The sequence below is a fragment of the Nesoenas mayeri genome (assembly GCF_963082525.1).
Source record: "Nesoenas mayeri genome assembly, chromosome: 18".
Classification (NCBI taxonomy): Eukaryota; Metazoa; Chordata; class Aves; order Columbiformes; family Columbidae; genus Nesoenas; species Nesoenas mayeri.
Window position 1 is genome coordinate 8,381,424 of NC_137566.1, and position 12,753 is coordinate 8,394,176.

At 47.6% G+C, this 12,753-nt stretch overlaps 1 protein-coding gene across 4 annotated transcripts in view; it reads left to right on the forward strand.

Moving 5' to 3' along the window:
- FUBP3 (far upstream element binding protein 3) overlaps positions 1-12,345 on the forward strand; it is a 37,728-nt gene extending 25,383 nt beyond the window's left edge. For 2 of the 4 annotated variants that reach the window (XM_080356162.1, XM_080356163.1), the window contains exons 14-18: positions 4,029-4,189; positions 5,022-5,095; positions 5,557-5,633; positions 9,063-9,134; positions 9,827-10,101. In XM_080356162.1, coding sequence (XP_080212288.1) covers positions 4,029-4,189; positions 5,022-5,095; positions 5,557-5,633; positions 9,063-9,134; positions 9,827-9,975 — 533 coding nt within the window. In that variant the 3' untranslated portion in view covers positions 9,976-10,101. Of the gene's footprint in view, positions 1-4,028; positions 4,190-5,021; positions 5,096-5,556; positions 5,634-9,062; positions 9,135-9,826; positions 10,102-11,015 lie in introns of those variants that run through there. The other 2 variants (XM_080356164.1, XM_080356165.1) reach the window with 2 other exon arrangements.
- The last annotated feature ends 408 nt before the right edge of the window (positions 12,346-12,753 follow it).

Below are 12,753 nucleotides of genomic sequence, written 5' to 3' on the forward strand. Positions count from 1 at the left end.
CTCAAGAACCAGAAACACGCCAAGACAGTTCTGAAACCAGAGCATCAGCAGCAGTCGCGGTTTGTCACAGAGCGTGAGCTGCACGTTGGGTGATGGCAGAACTTAGAGTAGAGCCAGGACTAGAAGATCTCTACCATTCTGAATTGTTGCAGTGCTTCGGGGTTAATACACTGATGTATCAAAGGAGTTGTATTTCATTTTTCTCTCTGCTTATTTCAGTAAGAAGGACGTATGTCTTAACTAGTATTTAAGTAATCACAGTTGGCTTTTAGCCTCAGCAGAGACGAGATGAATAGAGCAGGAACAGATTAGCTACAGCAGCAAAGGAGGCAGAGACTCGAGGGCATTGTGCCATGTTTCAGTGACATTTATTTTCCTGCCGTCCTGTTGCGCAGGAGCGAGCTCGCGATGAAACGTGTTGTGGCCTCTTCCCTGCTGCTCAGCCTCGCTGCATCCAGCTTCTTCCCTTCTGTGTACCTGGCCCCTATAGCACCCTGAACTCCTGCCTTGTTGGATGACAAAGAACAGAGATATCGGACACAGGCATGTCAGCAGTGTAGCTACAATCATTTTCAGATGTTGTTCTTTGCTATAAGCTTGTTCGCAAACCTGAAAACTTCTTTCAAGATGAAAAAACACCTGCTCTCCCCATGATGCAGAAATTACAGAGCAGTTGTGCTTCATCTCACTGAACAGTCCAGTTGGGCAAAAAGATCAAGCAAAGCAAATGTTAAGCCCACAAATGAGTTATACGTGTGAAAAAATCAAATTATAATGAAACTTTATTGCTGTATCCATTAGTCATCCTTAATAAAGGATCAGAAAAGGTCACTTGTTGTTCAGCAGTGCACTGAAGTGGAGCATTTGTGACTACAGAGAGCATCGTGTGCTGAAAATATAAATGCAGATAGCGGAGTTGGATGTCTCAGCGTTCAAGTGCAGGGCCTGGCACCGGCTCACTGTGGGGGTGAAGGGTAGCTTTTTACCTTTTGTTTCCACAACAGCAAAATAGGGATTCTTACCCAGCCAGATCAGAAGCTTTCTGGAGTGACTAATTACTAGTTGTATGGTGATTTGAGTGCTTGTAGCTTTGTAATACCACCTTGTAATCGGTGTTCTTACAGTGCCTGTGCTCTTAGTCTCTTGCAGCCTTCATTTTTGTCAAGTGAGTGATGGCTGTGGCGTTGCCTTTTGGGGCCTGGACCAGGATGGGTGTACTGCACGCTCCATATGTTGATGCAAGACACCTGCTTCTTCTTATTTCCTCTCCCACTGCTTATGGGGCAATGTAGGGGAGAAAGGATGTTAGGTTAGTTTGGGTTTTTATAACAGTGACCAATTGTAAAACCTTTGCTCCTCCCGTTTTAGTTTCTGATCGGTTTCCAGCTTTTTTATTTCTCTTTTTTCCTTTTTTCTTTTTTCCTTTGCGATACAGGACTTGCTTGTTAGCTTTCTCTGTAAAATCTGGCCGAGTCCTCCGGGCACACACGGCTTAGTCTCCGAGGTTGGCACCCAAGTGGTGGGTATCTTGGGTGTATCGTATGTGATGTGACCAGGTAACTGCTGCTGTGCTTCCAGCTCCATGTCACCACTCGGGAAGAGGGGAAAAAGAGGGAGATGGGGAAGTTTCCCAGCTCAGTTTCTGCAGTGTGTATGATAAAAGACATAGGGCCCTTTTTTCATGGGCATCGCTTCTCAGCTTGGGAGCATGAGCCTTTATGAGCTGATAAGACGCGCTCGGCTCCCTGCAAATCCTGTGCGTAGATTTTTCCTCTAGAGGGTGGGTAGGTGCAGCTTTTCTTTTCTGAAAGGCTCGAGGAAGGGTGGAGACGAGCACCATGCACATGTCAAGGGCTTTCTCTGTTTGGTGGTGCTTGGAACAAACCGCAGCCTCTCTGGGCCCCCGCTGGATTTCCATGATAAATACAGCAATATTGACAGATAACGTGGCCGGCCTGGCTCTTGTCAGCTCTGCCTTTTAGCAGGTTTGATTAATTGCTTTACGATTTCACATCCAGCTGGGGGGCCACTCTCGCATCACTTCTGCCCCCCATCAGGTAGAAGAATGGAGCCGGGCTGCTGAATGCGGCTATAGATGGCCACCATGTGCCGAGCGGGTCACCTCAGCAGGGCGGAAAATGAACTCCTGCCGGCACCGGGCAGCATCGTGTGGCTCTGTTTGCACACTCTGGAGACAGAACTGGGATAGCTGCGGTGGGAGGGAGCCCTTTGGCACATACCCGTCTGGAGGGTGGGGAGGAGAAGGGCACCAGCTCCTGGGACAGGGGCAGGAGCTTGCAGCCCCTGACCCAACCTGGAACGGCAGTGACCTTGATCTTGCGATATGTTCTGGGAGGGAGCTGATGTGGAAAGTCCCAACAACCACAAATTTGGTGCTGAATGCTAAACTGGGAAATTATTTGAAATCTGTACTCTCCTTGCTTCTAGTTTGAGAGTGCTTCAATGTTTAATCCCCTTTTGGAAGGAGAAACTTAGTCTGCTGTATGAGTAGCAACCTGTGGTTGTGCCTCTTTCGCCCAGTAGAATTCTCCTGCTCCTTCCCGATCCAAAGTATGTTGGCTCAAAGGGTCTTATGTTTTCGTTAAGCAGATGAAGCATCTGTTGATTCAGATCTCACCTCGGTATGTAAAAAACAGAGCTTCAAACAAGTCTGCATCAAACAAAAGCGTTACATAAAAAAACCTTCTTGGTTTTGAAACTTCATCTCACCACTTTCCCATGCTTGACTGAAAGTAAGGGGGTTGGCTTTTGGCTGCACAGTACAATCTCTGTTATCTGCCCAGGGATGTGACACGATTATCTTTTGTTAAATGCATCTTCAAAAATTCATTTAGAAAGAGTTAATTGCCCTTTGGCAACTTTTCCTCCTCCCTTCCCGAAGAAGGCTTTAAAATGTTAAAAAGGTCACGAGTCCATTACAATGAAACGAACAAGTGTCTGCAACATCCACAGTTTGTTTTGAAGTTGTGCTAGATGTATAGAGATGGAAATGCGAGCAAAATTGAGGAGATTATTTTTAGACACTCTTTTTAATTAAAACCAAACAAGAATCTCAGCTTAGTTTCCTTTGCTCTGTTTCCTGCTTTGCTGTATGTCCTTTTGGCTGGGGATTTTTAATTTGTGATTTAAAAGCTGTAAAACCCCTTCCTACTCTGCACCCTTTAATTTCTCCAGTTGAGTGGAGCTGGTCTGTAAGTTGTGCGAGCTTCCAAAAGAAGAATTGAACCATTGTAACTTTGGCTGAGGCTTTTGTTAAGCAAATTTCATTAAGAGACCGGGGACCTAGCCGGTCTTGAGGAAATCAGATCTGCTTTGGCTGGCCCTGCCGCGTCCTGCTCGGAGCACCCCTGTGCTCGACCATATCCAGATGGCAAACTATATGTTCCCTGCATGCACAACTAACTTTGAAATAGCAGAAGACCCAGAATCCTGCACCACTGCGGCTGTGCGGAGGGATGCACACGCTGCGGTAAGCGGAGGCTTCATTGAGGGGATAAGCTGTTAAACAGGACGTGGTGTGAGAAAGCTTAAGCTTTGGCTTTAAGCTACAAGGTATGTGGCTGGTGGCTTTTTGCCTTAGTGGAATGAAACGTCTAGTGATGGAGAAAAAAAAAGCCTAATGGAAGAAAGAAGCAGCATGTTTCATGTGCAGGTGACTCTTTTCTTGAGGAAAGTGCAAAACCATCAGAATTTAGTCAGTACAGTTTTTGCATCTGGTTTGTCAGTGTATCTCAGCCATGCTGCGTTTTGGTGGGAGTCAAGCCATGTACGCATAAGAAACAGCACCATTCATGACCCCAAAAACTGTTACAGTAGTTCACAATTTCAGGTCATGCTTACGAGGCAATTGAAAGGAGCAACATGAGCTCAGGTGTGGTGGCTGCTGTTGCCATCCCAAGGCACACAGAGGGAGTTGAAACTATATTCCATTACCAGAAGCTGACTTTGTTATGCTTTTATGGAAAAAAGATACTGAATATCCTTTCTACTGTCTTGGTTTTCTTCAGGTGGTGAGAACATCAAGAGCATAAACCAGCAGTCAGGAGCCCATGTGGAGCTCCAGAGAAACCCACCTCCCAACACAGACCCTGGTGTACGAATATTCACAATCAGAGGAGTTCCGCAGCAAATTGAACTCGCTAGACATCTCATAGATGAGAAAGTTGGTGTAAGTCCCATCTCTTGCTCATGCTCTGTCTGTTTCAGATGTGTTTTTACTCTTAGCTACACGTAGGCCTGGACTTCCAGGATGGCACAGAATACACACGCTTATGTTATTTAACTTCAAAACCATGTGCGTGTTAGCAGCTCTCTTGAACTTTAATTGCCCTCCAGCATGCATTGGACTAGTTTTTGCTGTGGCCCCTGAGGTTCTGACTGTTTGCTGACATAATCAAGGGTAGTGTGCAGCTGTAGGAGAGGGAGGAACAGCGATGATAAGGTATGAGAAGGCTTTTTTTAAAGGGAAGACAATAGTGTCACTGCGTGAGAATGACACAATCCTGGCATCATCGTCCTGAAAGTAACACTCAGCTCCTTGCTCCAGTAAATCCAGGATGACTTTTATCTTCCACTTAATGCAGTGCTGTGGTATTAAAGCTTAATGTCAGGCTGGCATGCTGCTGAAGGGGGAAACTTGGGTAAAAGAAAGTATGGAAAATACCGAACCCGGGGCATGGTAAAGCTAAAAAGCAACCTTCCTGCTGAATTGTTTGAGAGAAGGCTTGATAGGATGCAGGCTATTCAACGGTGAACTTCCACCTGTGCAGTAGTTCCATTAGTCCCTTTGTGGGCTGGCCAGAGTTACTTTTGAAGCTGGTCTCCTGGAGTGTGCTGACAGTTCTGAGAACTCTGTCCTTGGATAATCAGTCGCTTCTTTCATGTTCTGGGGTTTAGTGGAGCACATCCCAGGCTATCTTCTTCCCTTTCTTACTGTTCATACTATCTACCTTTGCTCTGTGCTTGGAGCTGGCGTTAAGTATTTGTGGATTCTGTGACAGGGTACCAGCATGGGTGGACCTGGAGGATTTGGTCAAAATCCGTTCAGCCAAGCACCCGCGACACCTCATCAAAAGTAAGATTTTCCATCTCGTCATGGGGGGGCTGTGGGGAATGGCTGGGAGAAAGGGTGGGGGGCCCTGAAGGGGCGATGGACAAGTGGAGCCTTTTGGAGATTGAGCATTCAGAAATGAGTGAGATGAAACCTTTAAGCTTGACTGCACCAAGTATTATAGCTATTAAATTATAAACAAGGTAGGTATTGGCATCTCCAAAATTCCTGTCTCTAGTGCAGTGAGAGTATGGAAGGAAGCCTGAACTGCACAGGTCACGAGGAGTACTGTTGGGTGTGATGTATCTTCATGGCTACAATATCAAGACAATTAGCAGTCACACCTCCTTTCGTTTCCATGTTAACCTGTTTGCTCAGCAGTTGCTGACTATAAGTACCAACTTTCCTTCTGTGGACAACATTATATATATACGGCCTGCCAAGTATTTTATTGTCTGCTTCAGCATGGCTTTTTGTCTCTGCAGCGGTCCTCAGGCGTTCATGACGCAGGGTTGGGGCAGTACCTACCAGACGTGGCAGCAGCCTGGGCAGCAAGTCCCAAGTAAGTGTCTGGGTGCTGGTCTGGAGAAGGGTTGGTGTTCCCTTTGCAATTGCTGCTTCATCCCTCAAAAACACAGGTTCACCCATGAGATCACTGGGTGAAACAGCAAGATAACTCCTTGTGCCGTATGTAGAGGCACGTTGTGGTGTTTGAGCTCTGAATATGCTGAAGACAGTTAAACTGCAACGCTTTTTGTGCATTTAACTGCTTACTGCCTGTTTCTGCTCTCTCTGTGTAGAAGTTTGGTCCATGCTGCCTGTTCCTTTCTAACAAGAATGTTTCTGCCTTAGGCTCCCTTCTGCCAGGGTTCTGCAGGCATGCACTTGTGAACCTCGCTCCTAACAGGCACACTGTGGCAGAGAGCCTTCCCAATCCCTTTGTTCATTACTTTATCAGTTCTTGCTTATTTTCTTTTCCTATGAGATCTTCTTGATGTTCCAGGCCCAGTCTGATGGCAAGACTGGGAAAGGAGATGCAAAAAATGGAAGGAAGGGTAGGCAAGGCTCCTGTGCTCGTTCATCCTCACTGGCTGTAGCACTGTCTTCTTGTCACCTTTTGGGAGTTGATGAGAACAGCTCAACCTCTGCAGTGCTAAATGCTCAGAATGAAGCCAGTGGAATAACCAGCTTTCAGACCAACAGTGCTTACACATCTTTAGTCATAAGTTCAAAAACTGAACCCAGATCACCCCTGCTGCTGGGCTCTCTCTACTTCAAGCCGGCAGCACTGAGTCAGACTGGCTGTTGTTCTTCAAGGTTCCAAGTGTCATTTCTTCCTAAAAACCTACTTAGTCAAAATTCAGCAGATTGGAATAGGAAGTCCTGCTTTTCAGAATAATTGAAGTAGTAAATGCTAGTGGTGATGTTGGTAACGGCATCATCTTGTGTCTTCATCAGCCAGAGTAATGGTTTACCCGAAACAGAGCAGATTCATGGTCTGCTTGGTAATCGCTAAACTGGTGTGATGGATTTTAATGTCCAACAGACACTTTTCAATTACAATTTTTCAGGAAATAGGAGTTTTTATTGGCCTGGTCCTGTGAAAACTAAGGCTAAACACCAAAAAGTGTGTGTGTGGCAGTGATTTTAAAGGGGTTTAATGACAGGTGCTTTTCAGTGCTAAGGCTTGTTTAGCAATGAAGTAGATTATTAACTTTGGTGTAAATTCCCACTCTTTGAGGTGCCTGAGGTAGAGGAAATGCTAGAGGAGCAATGTCTGCAGTTGCATTTGTGACTCATTGCAACACTAGGCATGTTTTAATGGTTATGAAATTGTGCACATATGAAATTTAGAAATGCTATATGCTGCGTTATTAACTTAGAGCACTTGTATAATGTGCGCTACAGTAGGATGTAGGAACCCTGCATGGGAAGTGTGTGTTAAACTGTAAAAACAAGTCTCTGGAAGAGTTCTGCTCCTTATAATTGCAGTCTAAAAATCAAGACTTTGAGCTCTAGGGGCTTGTAGAAGCTCGATAGTTGTTCTGTTTTCAGGACAGCAAAAGGCAATGGTGGGCTTGAAAGGGGTTTTTTTTGTGCAGGAGTGGAATAGCATGGCACTGCTGCTGGTGGCTCCCAGGAGCAGTGAAGCATCCTGCCTTGTCATTATCCTTCCCCTGGACAGGTTTAGTACCGCAAGGCTGTGTTTTGGGGGCAGATGTTTTACTTCTGCTGCTGAACCTGATGGGAAATGTTGGCTCTCTAGTTCCATGTCTACTTAGGATCCTCCGTGTTCCCTTTGTAGCCCGCTGAAGGCAGTCTAGTAAGGAGAGAGGACAGACAAGATAACGCGGTGCTTTAAGCAGCTTTCACCACTTTCTCCTGCTGCAGATCACAGCCGTACCCAGTCAGGCCAGGTGGAGTTCACCAAGGCGGGGGAGGATTATTGTAAGAACCTAGGTAAATACCTGCTTTTGCACTTTAAATTTGAAAGCAGTCTTGTGAGGGGTCCCTTCTCCACACGCTGCAGCCCGTTTGTTGGCGGCTCTGCTGGCCCCGTCACAGGCTCGCTGGCCTTCTCCGAGGGACAGGCTCCAGAGAGCCCTCCTTGTGGGAGGAGGGGCAGACCCCCACCCCCTACACATGTATTTAGATTTTAATTACTTCCCCCCATCTTAAATAAATTAACTGGCTGGGGAAACATTTTGCTGTGAAATGCATTTAGCTGCGTGTCCTTTCAGCCTGCTGCGGACTGTAATTCTCCGAGAAGAAAAGGCATTGAAGGAGGCCCTTTGTTGGCATTAGCAGGTGGACAGTTGAGGCAGCCTTGACCTCTGCCAGAAAAGGTCCTGACTTGTAGCGTTGGTCAAGTCTTTTAACCGGCTTTTATGCCCCTGGACAGGACACTGCTGCCCTGTTCCCTCCACCCACTTCACACTTGCAGTGTATTATTTTTTCCCCCTTCCTCCCACTTCAAAGCCCCCTTTGGCCGCCGGGCCGGGCTGTACAGGGAGACAGGGCGGCTGGCCGGGCTGGGGACAGCTCGATCCTTCCCTGCGGGCAGCGGCTCGTGCTCAGCGCTCGCTGTGCCTGCCTCTCGCTGCGCTTCTCTAACTGCTGCGGGTTCTGTTCAGGGCTTTTTTGTGTGTGCTGTGTGTCTGGCTGAGGGCTCTTTGCTCTGGGGGAAGCGTGGCCATCGCGCCTGTGCACCCAGCTGGGCTGTCTCAGTGCTTCAAAGAGAGTGAGTGTGCTGGGTGAAGACTGAGGTTTTGGGGTCTCTCAGTGGCACCGCTTAGCACAATGCAGGAGTCTGGGGACCGCAGCACAGAGCCGGTCGTGGCTGTTAGGAGGGTGTTGTGGATTCCGCTCTGGGGGAGCTGGCTGGGCATTGTGCAGGGCTCACGTTCCCTGCCATGCTGGGGACCCCATAGCAGTTTGGCTATGCTGGAGGCGGCATGTGGACACTGTACAGACAGGCATTGCCCTCCAGGGCTCCTCCAGGCGTGCTCTGCTGATGAGAGTCGGGGTGAAGGATGCAGAGCCCTGAAAATCAAGTGAGATTACTCAAAACGTGGCTCTTTCCTTGGCAGCTCCATGGCTGGAAGTTGAGTTGACAGGTCTCAGTTCTATCAGGGGTTTGAACTCTCTGTCCCTGTGCTAGATGGGAGCGAGCTGGCACCCTAGGGTGCCTGATATGCAAACCTGGCAGCTCCCAGTAAACTTGCTGTGAGTTGAGCAGATCCCAGCACGGGGCAGACCCGACTTAACGCCCTTTAACAGGGCACAGGCAAGATGAAATCAGGAACTCGAGCTTTTCCTCAGCTTTCCCTGGACTGAAGGTGTCCAACGCTGTAGAAAGGTGGAAGCTCAAGTGTGGAGCCTGGGCAGCCGACATAGATCCAGGGCCTGTCTAGTGGGAAGGTGGATGTCACTGGCTGGAAACTGTCACCTGTTACATATTGACATGCCCCTTGTTGTCATCTTTGCACAGGCCAACAGAGCCAGCAGCAGAACAGCCATCCCGATTACAGCAAAGCATGGGAGGAGTATTTCAAAAAACAGAGTGAGTGAAACAGGGTTATTGGAGATGAATCAACTCTTGTTGTAAACAGAGAGAACTCTAATCTGATAACTTGCGTCTCCATCCTCTGCCATTATTCGCTTCCAGTCCCTGCAAAACCCCTTTGATCCTCTCCTGCTGGTGGTGGTACATGTAGTTCTGCCACCGAAAGCTCTCGGTTGTGCTGTCTGCTGTCGCGCCTCGGGAGAGCTGCTCCCGTTGAACCACGGTACACCTTGTGTCCACTCGGGTGATTGACCTTCCTGGGGAAAACAAGGCACACGACAAGAACTGATGCTAACAAAAACCAGAAAGCTGAAGGCGGGTTGTTGAGAGGGTAGGACTGCTCTGGGCCTGGCTTTCTCCGCTCTGCTAAGACACGCATGATGCCGACTTGTGGATTTGCATTTGACACCGTGCTGCTGGAGCCGTTGGGCTGCGAATGAAGGGTGCAGGCTGTCACCTGTCCCTGCAGCCGCGGGAACGCTCTCTTAACACTTTCTGGCCGCTGCCACACCAGCTCAAAGCCTGTCCTGTCGTATCCAAACAGCAGATAACCAGCGTTGCGCTTTCAGATGTCTGCAGCTGTTGGAAGAGGACTGGCTCTTCTTTAAGCTTTACAAAAGGAGATCCTAAGCCTGCGTTTGGTCTTATGGAATTGCTCATCTCTCCCTTTTTCCCTTCTTTTCCTCCAGGTCATGCTGCCAGTGCTGCTTCTCAGGCAAGTTCCCAGCCAGACTACACGATGGCTTGGGCAGAGTATTACAGACAGCAGGCCGCCTACTACGGGCAGACACTAGGGCAGGCTCAGGCCCACAGCCAGGTCTGTATTCGTGTTCCTTGAACCCCACTGCTCTTTCCCTCGGGGAACTGGGTGCATTGGCCTTGCCCTGGTGTGGGGACTCTGCTTTGGGTTCACATGGTGAAGCAGAGAGAGATTTTGTGGCTCAGGGAGTGATCACAGAAGGGAGGAATCGCTCCCTGCTCCCCGTCATGTTGTTTCAACATCAGTGTCTTATTTCCCTGTACGGGGTGAGGGTTTTTTAGGGAGAGAGGACTGGAAGGTTAAATGTTTCTCCTGGGGGCTTTTCCTCATAACTCCCAGGCTGTTCTGTGGCTTTGGGAAATTAAAGTAAAAGGAATGATGGAGCCAGGCTGGCGAGGTAGCACAACACCGGCACATCGTGCAGTCGGGATGGTGTGTGCACGCTTCGCTTCTTCTCTGGCAAGCTTTGTGCTAGGACAGGAGCTGTGCGCTTGCCTGGGGAGGGAGCAGCCTGTCCTGAAAGGGCGCAGACAACTTGAAAAGTTATTTGGATTAACCAGCTGCCAAGTAAAATCTCACCTCACCCGTCACTCGGACTGCCGGAGGGTTACGTGAGATTTACCCCTGTGGTACCTGCGGCGCTTTCCTGAGCACCAAGTTCACAGAACGAACATCTTAGCATTCGGCAGAAATGATGTGCGACGCCCAGGACAGCGTGCGCAGCCCCTTCTCCCCGCCGCGTCCCGCTTGGCTCTGGCTCGCGGAGCAGACACGGGTCCGGAGGCGGCGGGGGAGCAGCTGCCGGGGTCGAGCCGGGCGCAGGGACCGGCGCTCGCCGCGGGCGCCGGCCAAGGGTGACCTGGAAGCGGCGATGAAAGGGAGTTCTCTCCACTCCTCCCGCACAGCCTGGCCCTCCGGAGAAGGGGGATCTTGTTCGGGGAGAGGCACGAAACCCTGGGAGGACGGGGAGCGCGGGGTGGCGGGCGGTGGGGCACAGACCTCGGGGGCGCCGAGAAGCGTCCTTAGGAATCCCGCTCGGGAGCTTGTCGGGGGAGGAGGGCGCCATGGCTTGAAGAGTCGCTGCTGCTGAGTAACCTCTCTCTCTTTCCCCTCTCTAGGAGCAGTAGAACAAGGTCCTCGTGGCAATTTATTTTGTTGTTTTCCTCGAAATCATTGTGGAAGAAAACCTTTTTGTAACAGAGGTTTCTAGATTTGCAACATTTTGATGAAGACTTTTCTGTTTGTTTGTGAAACACTAGCTGTAGGATAATCTATACTGAACTTTTCTAAGAATCAGGAACAATTAGTAACGTACTAAACTTATGGACATGCTGGTAATTTTGTTTCCAAATTTATAAAAGAACCTCCGGAATTCTTTTTTGGAGAGAAGGCAGAGAATCCGCAGGCGCCAAAACGCACCCAGCGCTGTGACATTTCAACACGTGGGTTCTTTGTGTGTATTTTTCCTTGAATTTTCCATCTTTTCTGTTGCACCAGGAAGCGTTGGCTTGGAAGTCTTAGGTGGTATGTAACAAATCAAAAAAAAAAGAAAAAAAATTTAAACAGTATTTAAATATTCTTAAATATGTAAATTCATTAAATGTTTTACTTCTAATTTCTTGTATCTTGGCTGTCTTTGATTTTATTGCATTTTTTAAACGACTGAACTATGGTATGTATTGTAATTAATATGTGAACTCTGTGCCGAGGCAGCGGCTGTTCTGCCATCGGGGGGTTTTGTAGGGTTTGTATAATTTCTAGAGTCTAAAGGGGTAATAATATAAAACGTGTTAATTTTGTAGCGGTCCGTTCCCATGTCTCCGGTGCTGGTTGCATTGATGGATCTAAGACCTCCAAGCTTGTTTAAAAAAAGAAAGAAAATGAAAAAAAAAAAAAGAGAAATAAAACCTTTCCTCTATGCTCTCAGAAATATAAATACTGTTATTTTTAATATTAAAATGAATCTGCTATTAGTACCTTTAACAAACACTGTGGAACATAAAACCGTATAAAAGGTAGTAACTATTTTTTAATTCCAAGGTGTTTTTTTGCTTTTTTTTCATTTCTTTTAAATATTTTCATATCTAATATTTGTCGAATTACCTAGAGAAATAAATGAATCTAGTATTAACCACAGTATGCGCTAAATAATTTTGATTTAATAAAAGGGATAATATGATTTCCGATGTTTACTGTAGTGTTTCTTGTACAGATAACAGTGTATTTTTAAAGGAAAAACGGAATTGAAGCTATTTTTTCTTGCATTTTTAATTGCCCCGCGGGACATTCCGTTTTGAAATGTACTGAAGTTACTGTTCTTGGGTTCTTTCCTTATTATTTTCCTTATGCTTGAAATGTCTAACTATAAAGAAAGGCCGTTGGATAATGTTGAGCATGGTGTTTAAAAACAAAACAAAGTGTTCTTTTTATTTGACTGACAGTTGCATTTTACACTCTATATAATAAAAGTTCCACAAGGTGTCTTGTGGGTGAAGTATCTCCGGTCTGGTTTGCTGCGTTCGCTGCCTCGCGCCGTCCCCCCAGCGCTTTGGGGTGCGTCACCCCGAGCCCCCATCGCGGTGAAGCTCATGTCACATCCACATGTCTCTTGTGACACAGATTTCCACCGTCAGGTGCTGAAATTGGAGCTGTTTGGGCCAGAAGGGGCTGTTTTAGCAAAGGGAGGTTTTCTACAAGCGGAGCAGGATGGATCTACAGCTGTATATTGATGTTTTGTCGCTTGTCGAGGAGGCGCCAGCCCTTGGGTTTAATACTCAGAACTTGTTGCTCTGCCACGAGTTGGTTTTTGTGGCTGATGCGGGGGGACGCGGCTCCGGCCGCTCTCAACTATTAGAT